The sequence below is a fragment of the Haemorhous mexicanus genome, chromosome 1, assembly GCF_027477595.1.
Source record: "Haemorhous mexicanus isolate bHaeMex1 chromosome 1, bHaeMex1.pri, whole genome shotgun sequence".
Classification (NCBI taxonomy): domain Eukaryota; kingdom Metazoa; phylum Chordata; class Aves; order Passeriformes; family Fringillidae; genus Haemorhous; species Haemorhous mexicanus.
In genome coordinates, this window is record NC_082341.1 from 41655147 (window position 1) to 41672855 (window position 17709).

General features: G+C 39.8%; 1 protein-coding gene across 1 annotated transcript in view; it reads left to right on the forward strand.

Annotated features, from left to right (window-relative positions):
- CMTM8 (CKLF like MARVEL transmembrane domain containing 8) overlaps positions 1 to 17709 on the forward strand; it is a 34930-nt gene that overhangs the window by 11157 nt on the left and 6064 nt on the right. Inside the window, exon 2 of the mRNA XM_059846855.1 lies at positions 16493 to 16666. Coding sequence (XP_059702838.1) covers positions 16493 to 16666 — 174 coding nt within the window. The remainder of the gene's footprint in view (positions 1 to 16492; positions 16667 to 17709) is intronic.

Sequence of the window (17709 nt, forward strand, 5' to 3'; positions counted from 1 at the left end):
TTCTTCCTAGACTTTGGCAATCATGAAACGTGACCAGACGCTTGTACAAAGAACTTGACATTCTCTTTATGCAGTAACAGACAACTATCTAGCAAATGTTTGCCTGAAGTAAGCAAGTCAAGATAATGTGTTAAAGGTGAGATGGGGTCTCTTGTAAAGTGTTTTACCAGCTCAAGTTAAAATTAAACTGAGTACACAGCAATAAATGAGAAGGAATTCTCTAAGGTTGGTTACATCTAATTTTCACTTTCTTATTAAGCTGTACAATGTAATGCTAATCTTGCGGGGGAAAAAAAAGAAAAAACACAAACCAAAAGAAAAATCCCTCTTCCCCCCCAAAAACCTCCAAAAAAAAAAAAAACCCAAAAAACCCAACCCACCCTATACTATGCCTGAAGTAATTTTCACTCTAAAAACTGAGCTTAATTTCAAATTGTCTCTTCAATTTAGGTCTCAGTTTAAAAAAATGGCAGAAAAGTGAACTTAAAAAAGAACACTTCATTTTGACTTGTGTTGGTTGGTGTTTCTATAGATTACTTATTGCATGAACAATGTACACAAGCAAGAAGATGACCCTGAGAACTGGCGCAAATACAGTCCGGATGAACTGATGGGAATGAAATCAGATTAAGATCTAATGTACACAAACAATATTGTTATGAAGAGAAGGTTACAATGAATCAGTTCTTGATGCTCTTAAAACCTGTTGTGAATTTCCCATTGACTTCGGTCGTCCCGACATATCTGCACACGAAATGAAGAGAACATGAAAGCCAACCTGCCGTGAAGTCTGTGTGCTCTAATCAGCGCTGGCATTGTCTGTCAGACTCCTCAGGACAGCAGCTCCTTTCCAAGAGTCGTTTCCTATCCCCTTGTTAGCCTTTGGTGAAGGGTGGCTCTGCTGCTGCTTCCGTTCAGCGCAGAAGAAAAGGGTATGCCCAGAAACTTTCCCCACTGGTTTCTTCTGCCATGGATTAGTCTGGTAAAAGAGATCACCTCCCTTAAGACCTTTCCTCTCCAATACCCCTGCGTGGAGCACTTGCTGTCAAATTAGATTCCGATTAGGAGGAGCCTAATTAACAGCTTTTACCATTTTTGTGTTGACCTGATGTGCTAAAATTGACTTTGGGAGAATAACAGGCATGGTTAACCCACTTGGTACCAAGATTACCCCAAAAGTTCCCTGTCATGCTACCTGTTTCTTGTGCACAGTTTCTTTGGCTTGAACATCTAGTTGATAAATGATGAAAGGGGAAGCTGCTCAGATCCATTGCTTGGACATGCTCTTTTATAACCCAGCTGCCTAATTTATGTATTTCTTTTAGCTCCCTATAGTCATGTATCCCACAGTTCCAGGACATGCCTTATTTTGTAATGAAACACTGATCATTTTTTTACATCCACATTGTGATTCTATTAAATCCTATGTATCAAAACAGCTCAGCATCACAACTATCAATCTAAATTTGTTTATTCAATGCAACAGATGGGTTTGTCCCATAGCTGTCCTGCCTTATCACTGGATTATCAAACAATATATGCCTTTTCCTGTATCAAAGACAAATTTCTGTGCATGCTGTGCTCTTCCTTTTCCCTTTGTGTGAACTAGCAAAGCCCCCAGCTTGTGATGCCTTTCAGTGCCTTAATTCCTTTTTGGTTTCTTGGTTTTATGTGCTAAGACCTGTAATACTGTTGGCAGTAGGAGCCATGCCCTCTGTGTTAGTGCACATTTCATCATAGTGGGTTAAGTTTTCAGTGTGTGTGGATGTGGGCATTTTGATATAGCAATAATTCATAGCTTGAAGGAAGAGATATCTGCAAAGTACTACTTTTTCAGTACTACTTTATATATAGGTTTAAATCTTTAAAGTTATTTTAAGATTTTTTTCCCTTCTTGATTTGAAACTAGTAATATCAGGCTTTGCAGGGAAAGTGTGCTAAGTATCTCTGCACACAGACTTTTTGAACAAAAAGCTGCCATGTCATTGTATAGGCTTTCCCTTCCCCCCTCAGTGGGAAAACAGGAACTTCTGAGGGGGCAGTAAATAGCTGAAATACACAACAAAGAGTGCTTGAACAAAAGGCTGCTAACACCTCATTATTGTATCTGCACTATTGTCATTCCAGGGAAGAAAATATTGAGCAGAAGAAAACCGTGATCCAAATCTGAGGAAATAGAAAGGGGAAAAGGTGTGGAAGTTAGCTAAGTAAATATAATTTAGTTGATTGTGTATATTGGGATGCTATAATATAAACAGCACTACAGGAAAAGGCTTGGGTTTTTCAGAAGAACTGTTTGGGTGGGAAGGGCGAGCTTGCATAGTGATATGGAGGCTTTTTATTCAAAAAGCTTGTGTGCAGTCAAAGATATTTTCAAAGTGTTTTTCCCCCAAAGCAACTGCAGAGCACCCTCACTCTGCCTGTAACCCCTCAGCAACTTGGCTCTAGCTCCCTTACCTAGAGCTCTCCTCCCCATAACCTTGGCGTATGTGCTGCATCACTTGCTGCTCGTGAATCACAGCTCACATGCAGACAGCCTTTGACAAAGCCAGTGGCTGCATTTTTGGGTATTGCTACTTTCAGCTGCCTGCACTGCCCCAGCAGCTGGCCCAGTCACAGCTCCCCTCAGCCTGAGCTGTGACAAGCTATGACCTGAGCACAGCAGTGGTGCTCGACTCTAAACTGTTTGGTGGTGGAGTCTGACAAGGTGACTGCCCTCCATTCATCTGCCTTTCTCACCACCAAGTGGTCGATGCTGTGGGAGCCCTGTCCTCCCTTATCGCAGCTCAGCCTGTGCATGAAGCTGTGTCCTGGTCTGCTCAATGGGCTTTGATAGTGCAGGGGATGGGTGGAGGTTGGATGGGATGGAGAGCAAGCAGTCTATCTCAGTCCAACAGTTTGATGTTGTGCTGAAGAGATTTCCCTGAAATTTAGAACAAAGTTCTAGCCTGGGCTAGGAACGAGATCATGCTTTGCTGCATCCATCTGGGGGGTTGTACCAGCTTTCAGTCTAGCAACATGCTTGTCTCCCAGAGGAAACTGCCCTGCTGACAGAGGAGCTGGAAGGAGAATGTGTGGGAAATACCTTACCACTAAGAGGTGTAATTGCTCTGAACAGTTTCAGGCATGCAGGATTCATTAATCCATAGTAATCCCTGTAGTTTGTAGCCATCCGACATCTGTGAGCTGTATTGGGAAATCAGATTTAGAGGAGAAATGGAATCAAAAATTCTTGAAAACCCAAAATATATTAGCTGTCTTGTGGGGACAGTGAAGCATGAGGGAATGCAGTGAGAGCAGCGGCTCTTGGCGTTTCTTTGTTTACGCATTACGGGAGGCAAATACAGAATTTCTGGTTTCAGACTGATAGCTCATAAATGCAGAGAGCTGACAAGGTCTCCATGCCTTGCTGTTCACTGCAGTTCACATTCTAGCCTGTGGTGATACCACGAACCAGTGATTTGTTTACCTCAAATACACCGAGCATTAGAGTGCAGTGACTGAGGAGCAGCTTTGTCTGCACTCACCCTTGCAGGGCATTAACCTCTGGCACAAAAGCAGAGCAAACATCTGAGGGACATTAAATCATTTCTGCTCACATATTTAAATCTGCATAAGCCAATGGATTGAGGGTTTTTTTTCCTTGGTTGGAGACTTTTTTCTTGCACTAGAAAGCTGGCATTTGTCACCAGTTGTTCTGTTCTTTGTTTACATAAGGCCCATTGAAGCAGTTGGAGAACATTATACCCTGCCCCACAAACAGGCATGTATACTTAATTTATGACTTTGGTAGTTTGAATTTCGAGTGTCAGGTATCCCACAGACCTTTTTACTTTGTTCTTTTATGCTGCATGCACTGCTTGAGTATTTATTATGGAGAGCAGCAGGCTGTGGGAAGTCCTTCAGGCTTGTGGACTTTTTTCTTCAGAATCTTGAAAAAGTTATGGAGCTCGAGAAAAAGGAGTTGTCTAAAAGCATGACTGATGTGTAGAGTTGTTTTACTTGTTTGGCCAATTATTTTATTTTCATTTGGCATTAATATGTTCTCTTGCATATAATTCTTCACCCTAAAGTTGCTTAAGTACCCTAAACATCTCTGCAAAACATTAAATGTGGAACAGTGGTAACAAGCCTTATAAAGGTCTTATATAGGCCTCTGTTGAAAACTTAATTATGGATTTGTTTTTGATTCCTTCAAAGTCAACTCTTTCTATTACTACCACAAAATAATAAAGAGAAAGATAAAGCAGAATTTAAAAACCCAATGTAGCTTGTTGCCAGAAGCAATGCTAGTATTTGTGATTGTCTCTTGTTCAGTTGTGTCTTGTCAACAATTTTGGATATGGCCCTAAGTTCAAAGTTATCTTTGATATATTGGTGACAGATGGACATTTTGGAAAAGGACATGACTTGAAACTGACTTCAGAAAAATTCAGATGAGAAATGGGGTTGGGGTTTTTCACCAATGAAAGCAGCAGACATTACAGCGGCTTTTTTTAGAGACAAGATGAATTTTATCATTGCAATGTCTGTGCCAAGGTGTCATCTCTTCCCAAAAAGCGTGTTGTAACTTGAAATCTTTATGCCATTGGCAGCATGGCCAAAATGGTCCTTTCTGACAGTGAAGTCTTGGAGCATAAATGCCTCCAGAAGAGAGCATGCAAGTGTTAAATATTTATAGTCATGCAGTCCTTCTGTGTTGTCATTGCAAAGTGTACTCAGGAAAGAAAGCAATTTTGCCAGAGAAGGAAAAGGATTTTTCATTGAGGTGCTTCTATAACATGTGGATCAGTCTTTGTAAAATCCTTAATCTTTACCTAAAAATGTGAATCACAGTCCTTAGGGTTGGATTATTATTCCTGGGACTCAGTATAAAAGTAGTTGGCTTCTAAACAGGCAGACAGCAAGAGATCTAAATGCAGACTCCTTATTTCTTTATCATCTTATTTTCTCCTCTGCTTGTTGGGCAAGGGGAATTGTTTCAACTTTTGATTACTAGAAGATTCTGTCTCACAGCAAGAAAAACTTCTGTATTGTACAAAATCAATTTTTGTGGTTTTTAGCTGTGGAAATTAAAAGATACTTTCAGTCTAAAGGTTTTTTTGAATGAGCAGTTAAGGGTTTCCTCCTGTTTAAATGGATGAAGAATGCAGCAATAGATTTTCATAGCAGATACTCCCTTTGAATTTTCCATTGCATCATATCTGGCTTTATGAGTTTGTATCTTAGCTATAGGGCAAAATAAAAGTTATTCCCAAAGAAGTAATAAGCTTCCTATTTTAATGCAGCAGCTAAGACTTGTGAAACAATGCTGTATGCCTGCTAATTTTAGGCATCTCTATTTACATGGCCTAACAGGAAGACAGAGATGTAAAAATAGCAACAAAGAGCCAGCGACATTATTAATAAAGCAGCTGTATACAGCATTGTTCTCTTGTAGACAGCATTTAAACAAAGTGAACTACATAAATAATCATTTATAATTCATAAGGTAGCCATTGTTAGGAATTCTCCTTTAAAAATAATTCACCTTATTAATGTAAAACCAATGGCAAAATGACTTTTTTTTTTTTGGTGGATATGTACTTCGCATGCACACATGCACCAAATGTTAAAATTAACTTAAAAAACTATTGCCATTTATTGAGAAGCTGGTATTTTTCTACCCTCAGGAACTATGTCCCTTCAGGGGAGATGGGAAGAAGGACAATAGAGTGCTGCAAAACTTCTTTCAAAGGAAGAGTTTGTATGTCTGTAGAAGAGGCAATATCAAGGTTAAGGAAAACTTTTCATGTATGTAATTTTATTAGATCAGAAGAACAAGTCCTTCTGTCATCATGGTCCATTAAGAAACAGTAGCAGTTGCAGTAATTAAAAAAATTAGTAAATAGCCACATTGGGGAAGACATGTTCAGACAGACACGAATGTCCCTGTATCTTTTGAACTCAGAATCTGCTTCTGCCCTTTTCCAGTTTAAATAATAAAAGAAAAAGTAAATGAGATTACAGACAGTTACTGCTTTTTTTCCCCAGTTTTTCTGTACAAGGACAATAATTTCCTCACAATGCACTTCCCAAAAGCAAGAAACAAACATTGTATTTAGTGAGCACAGCAGATCAAGCCTGCACATTTAATTTGTGCTTTATGAAGGAGAAATAGTATTCAGAACTCAAGGGCTATGCTGTGGTCTTCACCTCCATAAATATGCCTCTACTGCTGGGCTTGAAGTAGTCCTTCTCAGGAAGGATTTCTCAGGAAAACTCTCATGTGTTTGTGAACCAGTCACTCTGTTTGTGTAAAGGAAAAGGAATATGTTAAGCTTTTTGTCTGCCCCACCCAAGCTCCTGAGGTGGACGGGGGCAACCTTATCCCAGAGTTAAACTGCAGCTGCACTCTGGAAGTCCTTTCTGTCTTGAGAAGAGATGTGAAATTCATCATCAGCTGACAGTGTTGGTGAATGTGAGGAAGCTTCTTCCTTTGTCCAAATCTTAGCTTCGTGTCTCAAAACAAGAATTCAAAAAGCTTTCCAATGTGGTTTTCCTTTTTTTTTTTTTTTTTTTTAAATTTAAATTGCCTCAAGGAAGCACTGTAATCTCTTTTAAGTCCTTCCACCAAGTAACTGATGTTCCTGGCTAATGTGAGCTCTCAAATCTACACAAAATTTTATAGTATGAAGATCTAAAATTTAAATCAATTAAAGCATATGGCATTGTATGAGTGCAATGATAGGTCTCCTCTAATCGACTCAGTAAATTGCCCCTGGATCTCCTGTGGGTCACATCAGATTTATTTTTACTTCTCTACTGCATATATGGGCACAGGACTGTTTAGAGGATTAAACTGAGTGTTAATTCTCAAAGAAATCAGTTACAGCTTCTAGTCAGAACTCCAAAATATATTAATATTTGAACCTTAAATAAAAAAATTATTCAGCCTTGCAGTTTCACCAATCTTGATTTATAAGCAGGCCTTTGAAAAGGAAAAATTATTGGAATATGGAATTTAATCACTACTTTTATATCTGAAGGTGTTTGTACAGAATCTTCAAGTTTTTCCTCAAAAAAGCCATCACCTCTAGAAGCTGCACAAAAGAAGCCACTAGGAAACAAAAAAATACATATCCTGTGCCTTCTGTGTCTCTGTGTGACTATTCTGCTTTGTAACTGTCTGCTTTAAAATTCAAACTTGAAGGCGTGTTTAAATGAAAATTTGCTCAGAAAGTAACTGAAAAGGCAGATTATTTTTTATTTGATTCTAATGTGCTATTACTTTACATTCTCCTTTCTCTGCTGCTCAAGGGCAAAATATAGCAGCAATTCCAGTGAGTAATTCCCCGCTCCATGATACTGCAGTGTTTACTGTAGCAGTACCACTTCATGGTTTCCTGACAGGCCTGGGAGGAGGCAGTGAATTTGGAATCAACAAGCATTTCTGCACAATATCACAGTGTTTCTCTCTAGGAAATCCTAGGTGGTGAGAGAAACCCCTGCCACAGCCAGGCCTTGCTGAAGTGGAAGGAAAAGGGAGTGGCAGCAGCTTTCCTTTCAGTGGCGTCCCTCGGAATTGTTCCCTAAGAGGCCAGGCAGTCTCCTCTCCTTGGCATTTAGATGCTCTTGTCGACCTTTAGAGATTGAGCACTGTGGAGGTCATTGCCTTGCACTGTCACCCTTCCAGAGAGGTGAGTAAGTGCTGCTTAGGTCAGGCTGCTTGTCTCCAGTAGCGTTTGCTACCACCCCCTTTATTTTCACATGACACTGTGGCCCTGATGGAGCCACTGATAGCAGTAACCAGTGTGGTCCCAGCCAGCTGCAGCAGCTCTGAGCTTGCAGGTCTTCCTCCTGGCTGCCTATCTCACTGGGTTCTGCATCAAGACACTTCTTTCAGACTAGAGTATGTGATGGGCACAGACAAGGCTGTCTTCTGCTGTCTCGTTGTAGATGAAATTATGGGTAGCACTGTGATACCAAGTTAATGTATGTATAGTGTAGAGTAACCTATATAAATTACTCCATGTGTGCAGATCCCCAGGCAAAACACAAGGCTGAGTTAGAATTTACAGGCATGGATAAGCAGTACTGTGCTCCTGAATGCAGCCCTCAAACTCCAGAGCCTTTAATGTGGAAAGTGCCCTGGGACAAGGACCAATCTTTATGCTTTGTACACATTTTAATGGCCTGTTAATGATCAACCTCCACTCTACTGAGAAGATAAATTTCATGATGATATAATTCAAGCCAGATTCTTCACAGTCGCTTGAGATTATTTGTTGTAATTCTGCTTTAGAAACAAATGATACATTGATGTGGCATGTAACCATCTCATCCTATTCTATTAACACTTCTACATCTTCCAGTCCTTGGTTGCCAGGGTGGCAGGAAAGGAAGACAAATTCAAACCAGAAGTAATGGATCTGGTCAGTGGTTTGTTTAGCTCAGTCTCTAATATTCACTGATACTGAAAACTTGGGGAGAAATGTAAAAAAGAGCACGTACTGCCAGCTTTTCTTCTCTGTTATGGTTTTCTAACTTCAAGCAAACTGCATATTTAGGAATTTCCAGTGCTGAAGATTGCTGACTACCCTGACTGTCATGTATGTATATAATATATACAGACAGGGCTGACCCAGAGTGTGTATGATGTTTCCTATGGCATCCTGTGATTTGGTTATGTACTGTGGGGTTTTTTCCTTCTTTGTTTTGTTTTTAAAGACCATTTCATTCTGTTTGCTTTTCATCTTTTTGCGTGATAATTTTAGCAGGATGCTTCTTGTGTTGCAAGTCCTAATCTACTCCTCGCTCCCCTCTTTGTGCCACCTGACATTCTGCAGACTTCTGTCATATCCTCCTTCAGTCTTCAACAGAAAATTGGATCTGTCTTTTTTTCCAGCTTTAACTTCCTTTTCTTGTAGGAGCTGTTCTCTGTGCCTTGAATAATCCAATTGAATCATTTTGTAAGTGGAAGGGAGGAATGAGCAGAACATTCTCAGTGTGTGGGTACACCATTGATTTATAAAGCACTCTGGAATTTTCTCTTTGGTTGAGGTTTTTATTACTTTTATTTTTTTCCTAAGAGTTTCTAATCTTCCATTGTAACATTTTGATGACGTGAACAAAATTTACAATCTGAACAAACTCTTGTTTCTTATTTACCTTCTGAATATCCACTACTCTGCCTGTAGTTATTAATGGAGCTTCCTGAGAAACTGTAAGAAATCTGTTGTAGTGATTTCATAATTTTGATGTGGTATGTCTGTGTTTTCCAGAAAACATCTCTTGCTTTTTTAATATAGGCTACCTCCTTGAATTTACTGTGTTACTGGTGTTAGCTCTGTTCTCACACATTCCATGCATATTTCTCAGGTGAAGCAACCTGTAATGTGCTGCTGGCATGGACAGCACGATTTCCTTACTGACCCCCACCCCTGGGTTATTTTTCTGGGATGCCAGATGCAGTGAGCCGGAGCACCGTACCACAGAAGACTCCTCATGCATGGACTGCAGTGGAGAAGGAGTACCTTTGTGATTTACACCTTTCTAGTAGGTGGTAGATTACTAAGGTGACATGAAATTGGGTGTGCTGCTGCATTTTGCCTGGGTGCTGTTGTCTTTATGCCTGGTAAATGCCCGTTCTGATCAGACAAAAAAGTCTCTCACTGGCACGCCTCCCTCTCTCCGCTCTTCCCAAGGAGATTTCATCGTTTCTTGGGCACTCCTGAGTGCTGGCTGAACACCAGGACTGGACTTTCTTTACTGGCTCACATATGAGGAGGTCTGGTTCCCAGTTTTTTAGGCAGAGGTGCTCCTGGACTCTTTCTGGGGGCTTTGGGGTGGGTGTGGGAGGACTTCCCTGCTTTGTGGAGCTGTGGGAAAGGCAGCAGAGGTCTGTCAGCCCTTGAAGGGCTTTGTCTGCAGTCTCATTCCGGAATAGGTGTGTTCCCTATTGAATGAAGTGTCTGCCAGAAGGCTTTGACCCATTTCAATCTTGGGTCAGGAGGTTCTCTGACATGTCATAGGATTTGGACTAATCTCTGGGGTAGGAGACTTCTGTCTTTGATGAAGCCATACTTCCAGAACATATTTTGGCACGTGCTGCTTCCAGCAGTTTTCTTTCTTAGAAAATCTATCCTAAACAACAACTCGGGGTGGGGGGGGGACTGATTCTCTGAAGTATTGGTCAGTATGGCCACTATTTCAGGCCCATTTAGCCTGAGGGGTGTGTGCTGGTGCTGCCACAGAGCCAAGAGCATCACAGAAATCTTGAAGGTTAGTGGGAAGATTCAACACTGAAACTGGTCGTTTGAAAGAAATTAAACAGGTATTCAGAAAAATTTTAGGAATTCTGGGAACGTAGAAGAAACTGAATTTGGGGCTTTTATTGGGTAGAGAAGTGTTTTCAAAGCTAGGAGAGACTTGAGACCTGTACCTGCTGCTTAAGTTTGATGCTAAGAGTTGTACTGTGCAAATTATAAAATTGATATGTTCACCATGACCACTGGCATGCTTCTGTGAGCACTGTGGATTTTAAAATTTTTTTTAGCAAGGCAAAGCCGTAAAAATCTAATGAGGAGGGGACACTAGAGAGTGGCTGATGTCAGCTCACGGTAATGTTTGGTGTTTGAAAAAGCATGTTTGAGACTGGGAAAGAGAAGCAGTGGGGTAAGGCAATGTATTGATTAGATACAGAGTACATTCACATGGCCCTTGAACTGTCGAAGACATTAAGCAAGGTTCTTATATCTCTAAAAACCATAGCTGAAAAACATTTTTTAATTTCTTCATCTTTGCACCTTTATTCAGTGTTAATAGAAACAGATGAAGTTTGAATCTTTCTATTTAAAAACATGCTTATCACCTTTTCTCTGACTGCAGCAGAAATAAGATTTTTATATTTTGTATTTTAGTCTGGATTGATGTTTGATTTATCCTGCAATTACAGGCTTTCACCTTATTTTTTTCTTATACTTTTTTTTTTTTAAGTTGAACACATCAAGTGTTCTTATTTTGACTAGTTCGTGAATAAACCTGCAGTTAATGCTGTTGTTCTGCCTGGTATGGAAGTGAACCTGTTAAAGTTGCTTTGGGAATATTTATATATATGTGTGTGTGGCTTATTTCGAGTGGTCCTTTTCGATTTGCAGGAGTTGCATTGAATGGAAATTGCCCTGATTTACTGCTGGGCAAAGTGCCCCCTCCCTGAAGAAAAAAGCAATGATTGTGCTCGCTCTAGTGGCAGAAGGCAGAATTGTTGTGTCACTTCGTGGATGATGTGTGAGAGCACAAAAATTCTGATTCAAAGACACTTTTGAAGTGCAGTGGAAACACTTACTCCATTTAGCTTGAGCTGGAAAAAACATAAAAAAAAAAAAAAGAGTAATTATTTTTCTGTAAATAATCTGCAAATAAATCTGTAAAATAAAACCAGCTGGAAATGATACCATTAAATCTGCCTGTTCTTATGACTGACTGTCCTGGATATGTTTATTAGGAATGGTAGAGGGAGAATTCTTTTTTTCTCACTCTTTTTTTCTCCTTAAAAACCACACCAGCACCACCATTCTGGTATGTAGCCAAAGGAGAAAACGATGGAGGTTGAGACATTGACAGGCTGCTTGTGCTGCTGCTAAGGTAGCTCCTAAGTTGTGATTTAGTAATGAAATAATGATGTGCAATAATTTAGAATGGTCTCTCTGTCTTCTAGTCATAAATCTCCTTTGCTAGGAAGAAGAGGCGAGATGTCTTGCTTTCTCCTTGCTGGATGCTGTCCATGTTTAGGAGGCTTTGCATACAGGAGGCAATTCGTGCTGCAAATGCACAACTCTTCTAGTATCCATCTGCCATCCTTTTCATCTGTGCCAGCAGCAACTCCATATAAATCCTGCAGTGCTTATGGTCACAGGAAGCATCACTTGGATAAAGAATAGAAGAAGCTTCTGGCAAACGTACCAAATTTTTGTTTTGGTTTGGGGTTTTGTTTGTTTGTTTGTTTGTTTTTAATAGGTGAGCCTTGGGTTTTTCTTCCTGTCAGTTCTGCTGCATTGAGACTTCATTATCGTGGAAAGGATGTATACACATTTTTAACCGTGTTGCTGAGTTAACCACTCAGGAGAAATGCTGGAGAATTCCAAACCCTGGTATCACTGGAGAGGAGTTATTACATCATAGCCTTTTGAAATGCAGGCTGCAAGTGCAAATTTTCTTTTGCAGTTTTTAAGCTGCTTTGAAAAGCAAAACTGGATACACAGATTCAAGCTCACACCTGCTTTTATACCTGCTGAATTGAATTGTGACACGAGACAAGAAGTGTCTCATGTACTAACAACAAACCCCTCTTTTTTTAAAGTGACTAAATAATCCAATATTTTTGAAGTTCTCAGCACCGCAGAAGAATTATGGCATTTATTTAAGGGTTTGAATATGTAATTAAGCATCTAATTTTAAACCTGCACACTCAATACTGTTGGATTTTGCTACCAAGTTACTTCCTTTTTATGGTGTCTGCCAACTGCTGAGGTATGCATTAGTGCATTGACATATTAATGCATTTTAGTAATGGAGGTACCTGATCAAGCAGCAGCCAAATGACCACAAAATAAATGTCTGAGTTGAAATCAGAACCTGCCATAAACAACAGAAAACTGCTTGCCTTTATCTTGCACTGACATCCCTATTCCCATCTGACTGGAAAAGCTGGACCCATTGGTGAAGCCCTTATAGTCTTAAGACCCAGCATCCCCTCTCATCTATTACCACATTAATGGTAAAAAGTATTATTTTCTTGGGCCTTCTTCATGCCTTTCCCTCCCCCTTTCTTGGGCTCATTTTTTCCAGAATAGTAGTATGTTCCTGTAATTCTAATTAAGCATATTCTGACTTGCTCATAAATTAAAACCAAATACTTAGCTATTACGAATACACTCTAGCCTACCTGGTCATAATGAGATAGAGGCCTTCCCCAGCTCCTGGGGGGAGCTTTCTCCCTTGTCTTAGAGCTGACCTGGAGCAGTGAAGGTGGCTGTGCACCATCTGTGCTTGCTGAATTACTGCAGGCACTCCCCAGCTGTTGCTGATGTTGGCTTTCCAGTACTGCTTGCCTATCACTCACTTGCTAGAGCCAGATGCTCATTGAGATGACATTTGAATACAGTCCACTTTTTCCCAGTGGGGAGGTGTGATACCAGTAGGAGAAGTGGCATTCTCAGCTCCAGCAGATACCGCAGTGTCACCCCGTTTGTACTGATCTGTTGAACAGCAAACCTGTCATGTAAGGGACAGTCAGAAAATTACGAGGCAGGTGTTTAACACCACAGAAGCAATCTCAGTATTTAGCATGCTGAGAATACCAGCTAATCAGGTAAGGCTTGTCTAGATGTCTGGATTCCTTTGGCTCCTGAGGTATTTTGTAGATGCTGACGGCCAGTGTGAACTTTAAATCAATTTATTGCATATGTTTACATATGCAGCGAAACCATTTGCCATATCATTTAACTACACGGAGTGAATTGTTTGACCATGAGCTGATCTGACCTTTTCAGGTCTAATCAAGAAGTCTGAAATATTATTTTAGCCTGTCAGCTCCAGTAATATGCTGTAAGAGTATCTGGATCTAACTGAAAATGTCAAATGTGCTCTAATATGCAACCCATCAAAGTTACGAGGCAGGAACCAGTTAAGAATATAAATCTGTAACATCTGTGGTGCATCTCAATTGCCTGGTGAGTTGTTCTGCCATTGATACAAGCCAGCTAAAAACGTGGATTAAAAGCAGTTCTTTGGAATATGTGTGAGGTGTACAGCCACCTAAATATTAAAATGACCTTGGAAGAGGGGTGATAACTCCAGGTTAGAATACTACTGAAAAAAACAGGGCCCAGCATGAATACTCATGCTCTAGGGAATGTCTTGCTAGCTTTAGTGTGTGGTTACAAAAGATTAGTGGTCTCATGTAACCTCAGAATTTTCCTTTTTAATTTTAATAATTTGCCACTTATGAAGATTTTGCTCTTTCGAATAATAATCCATTATATAAGCTGAGATATCCTTATCAATCTTATTGCATTTAGTAGTACAAACTTTTCATAGTCCTGAGCATTTCATGAAAAATCTACTTCTATATTTAAAAGTGTTCTAAAAATCAACACTTATAAGCAGAGTATTTAATGATTAAATTTTTAAATTTTTTTCCTCACCTTCAAAATTTTTGTTATTGGTATTTTAGCAGATACTCAGATCCAGGATAAATCTGCCTTCAATAATTATTTATCAAGCATGAGATTAATTGTTTATCAGTATAATTTCTGGATGATGAATTTAAATCTGGATTAAAGTGTATGGGTGTAATGAAAAACAAGTTTGTATCCTATGAAAATGGTTTTGTTGTTTTTTTTTTTTTTTTGGCTAAACAGTCTATCAAAATTGTTTAGCCTTAAAACACTTGTTACACTAAAATTGAGTTGCTTTTTATCTGATTGTGGGTAGTTCTTGCAATTTGACGTGCTATTAACTGAATTGCTACTATTAGTAAAACGTTGTTGGAAGTAGAATTAAAATGAACTACGGGAAGCATTGCTGAACCGGTAACTTTGCACTGAAAATGGTGTGTTCTAAAGGCTCCACTTAAGGCTGTTTGAGCTGTTCTTACTAGGCAATGCTGCCCTCCCCTGGTATGCTGCGAAAAGCAGGAATTTTTATTCTAGAGCTTCCTGTTGAAGAGAAATTAGTGTATTGGTGAAAACGGGGCGGGGGGGAATTCTCTTAAACTGACCATTATATGCTTTCTCTCTTAAGAGAGAAAACCAAACTCCAAACAAACCATAAAACAGACATTTGTGCAGTGCTTTTATGCATGCATGATGCAGATGTAGATGAACGTACAAATAATATACCTCTAATCTACTGTCAATACATGGTAGAGGGCTGAATTAAGTTTGTGTGCCAATTTGGAGGATGAATTGAAGACAAAATAAATGATACAAGGTGGAAGGAGGACCAATGACAAGAAGCTTTTCTGTAACAGTATAGTTTTTTTCTTGTAAACATGAATGATAAATCTCTAAACATTATATATATGTTCAATTCTGCAATAGAGGAGTAAATGTGACCATGGCCAGCAGCTTGCATGGGAATAGGATTGGCTCTTGTGCAGATGAAGATGTAGCAAAACCATCATCTGCTGTCAGGGTCTGTTGATTACAGAGATATCACCACTAGCTCAGGAAGTCCCTTCACAGTCCTGAGAGCTGAGGAAGGCAGTCCAAGGAAATATTTCTGTTGCATGGTCTGTTCTTTAATGTATTTCCTCAGGTGTCTGGTACTAACTGCTGCTGGAGATAGAATGTTGGGGTAGAAGGTTCTTTAGGCTGTCCAGCTGTGGCTCTTATGTGTTAAATGTGTTGCTATTTGCTTTAATTTTGTAATCCTTCCATTTCTCACTGCTAGATAATTTCACCATAGTCCAGATAGAGCTAAGCCTTGTTGCAAATACAGGAATTTTAGTTCCCACATCTGAGTCTAATAAAGTGTGTGGAGTGAGATTTGCTTTTGTTTGTTTTAAGGTATAAAATGTCATTTTCTTTTTATGCTTAAGATTTTTCTAATTGCTGGGCAACTTGAAAAACACACAACTTTTTTTTTTTTCCTGTGGCATATGACTTAAGTTTTACTTGCTCCTCATTCCTTTTAATGCATTGGAGATCACCTAACACTGCAGAAAACTGGAGACAGTATGCTAAAACCTCTGGTTCGTGTATTTCTTTGTGTCTTAGATCTGAACAGATTGCCACATCAGGAGGGAGGTTTTTTCCCCCAGACTGGTTTGCTTGAGGACTTTGCATGAGTGTGAGTCCTTGTCTACTACTTAGGGTCAAGTCACTTGGGAGATGTTTTAAGAGCTGTGGAGTATAATGACATTCCCAATATGACTTGCTCTTCTCCAGTTTCAGTTTTATGTTGTGGTGGTGTTGATATTTTACTACAGCCTTTTACAGTAGGGTCTAGGAGTTGTTCTGTGTCTGTGGTGCCTGCTGATCCACAGAGCAGGCGTGGGCCATTCTCAGCTCAGCTCCAGCTAGTAAGTGACCCGTGACTGTGGCAGGTAGAACCTGAAGATCCCAGTGGTCTTTCACAGGCTGTTGTTTCTGAAGTGACATTGCTGGCAGGAAAACAGCAGCATTTGGCTTCATGCACATCAGCAAGAAAGCCACAATAATCAATCCTTTTGGGCACTAGTTGTAAAACCACTGCAAGTATGGCTCCAAAGTAGCTAAAGGTTGGGCTAAATCAACAGATAAGATGCCTTTCCCTTTGTGACACCCTGCCACAGCAACACCAGTTTAATATGTTCTTTTTTGTTAGATCAGTGTTTTGCCAGTGCAGCATCCCCTTTCAGCTCATCGAGCGGGTCATGTGAACGGCAGCGGTGTCGCCCCTCAACCTCAAACGAATGTGAGGTCTAGAACTGTGTGACAGTTTTCTTTCTTCTCCATAACTTTTGCAGGTGTTGGGGCTGCTGGTGTGGACCCTGATTGCTGGAACAGAATACTTTCTCTATCCAGCCTTCGGCTGGGTGATGTTTGTAGCTGTGTTTTACTGGGTTCTCACCGTCTTCTTTCTGATCATCTACATGACAATGACCTACACCAGGATCCCACAAGTGCCATGGACCATGGTGGTAAATATACCCATTCTTTGTTGTTCCAGCTTTGCTGGGTTTTGAAGAGAATAAAATATGGGTGCATTCTACATGTATATTTAAGCAACTCTACTTGTACTCCTTGCAGATTTTTCCCTGATTACGGTGTGGCTGCAGTGTTTAACTTTAATACTACCCAGACACTTTCAAAGCACTTTTTCTATGATGTTTCACCATTTTGTTCAGCCATTGATGTAGTGACTTGATTTTTAATGTGTGTGACTGATACCTATGCACAGTGACCTCTTTTTCTCTCTGTAGTGGTTATGTCCCATGAAGAATGAGTCTGTTGCTGCCTCTGAGGTAACAGACTTGGCCATATGGCTTAAACAGCAGAAATCCCTACTGGAATCAACACCATGCATTAGAAGCAGGACTTGGGGTCTTAAAACATGAGTCTTCCTCTGCTAAAGTTAAAGCAAGGATGGCTCAGAGGCAGCAACACTCTGACAATCCATATGTAGTCTACTGTGAAAATGGTGCTGAAAATTATTTGTATGTAAAATATGTACCATGTAAAGGATGTACCATGTAATGCTTTGCTTTGAGCTCAAAAGTTAAAGCAAATCGATAGACAGCTACTGTAATTACAGAAAAATTTCACAGGCACTTAAAATGCAGATCCAGTTTTTATGGTTTGAGCAAACCTGGCCAGCTCTAACTCTCAAAGGTGTATTTTTACCTCATTTGCATAACAGCCTGGTCTTCAGGATAGTCGATCCTAAAAGTCATTGTCATTTCAGCCAACTGGCTATTTGTGACCCATCTAAGAATCACTACAAATTTTATCTCTGCATTTGTTGGATACAGTGAGATACTGGATTGGTTGGTTGTTCTTTTTTTTTTTTTTTTAACAGCTAAATATTATTGACTAGAATTCTGTTATTTCTATGATGAAATGTATTTGACTTCTGTGTTGCTAACAGCCTGTTATCAGCTATATAGTGTATGTGACTAAAATTGAATACTAGAATACTCTTCTCTTTTAGTGTTCCCATTTGCTGCTGCAATAAATAGCCAGC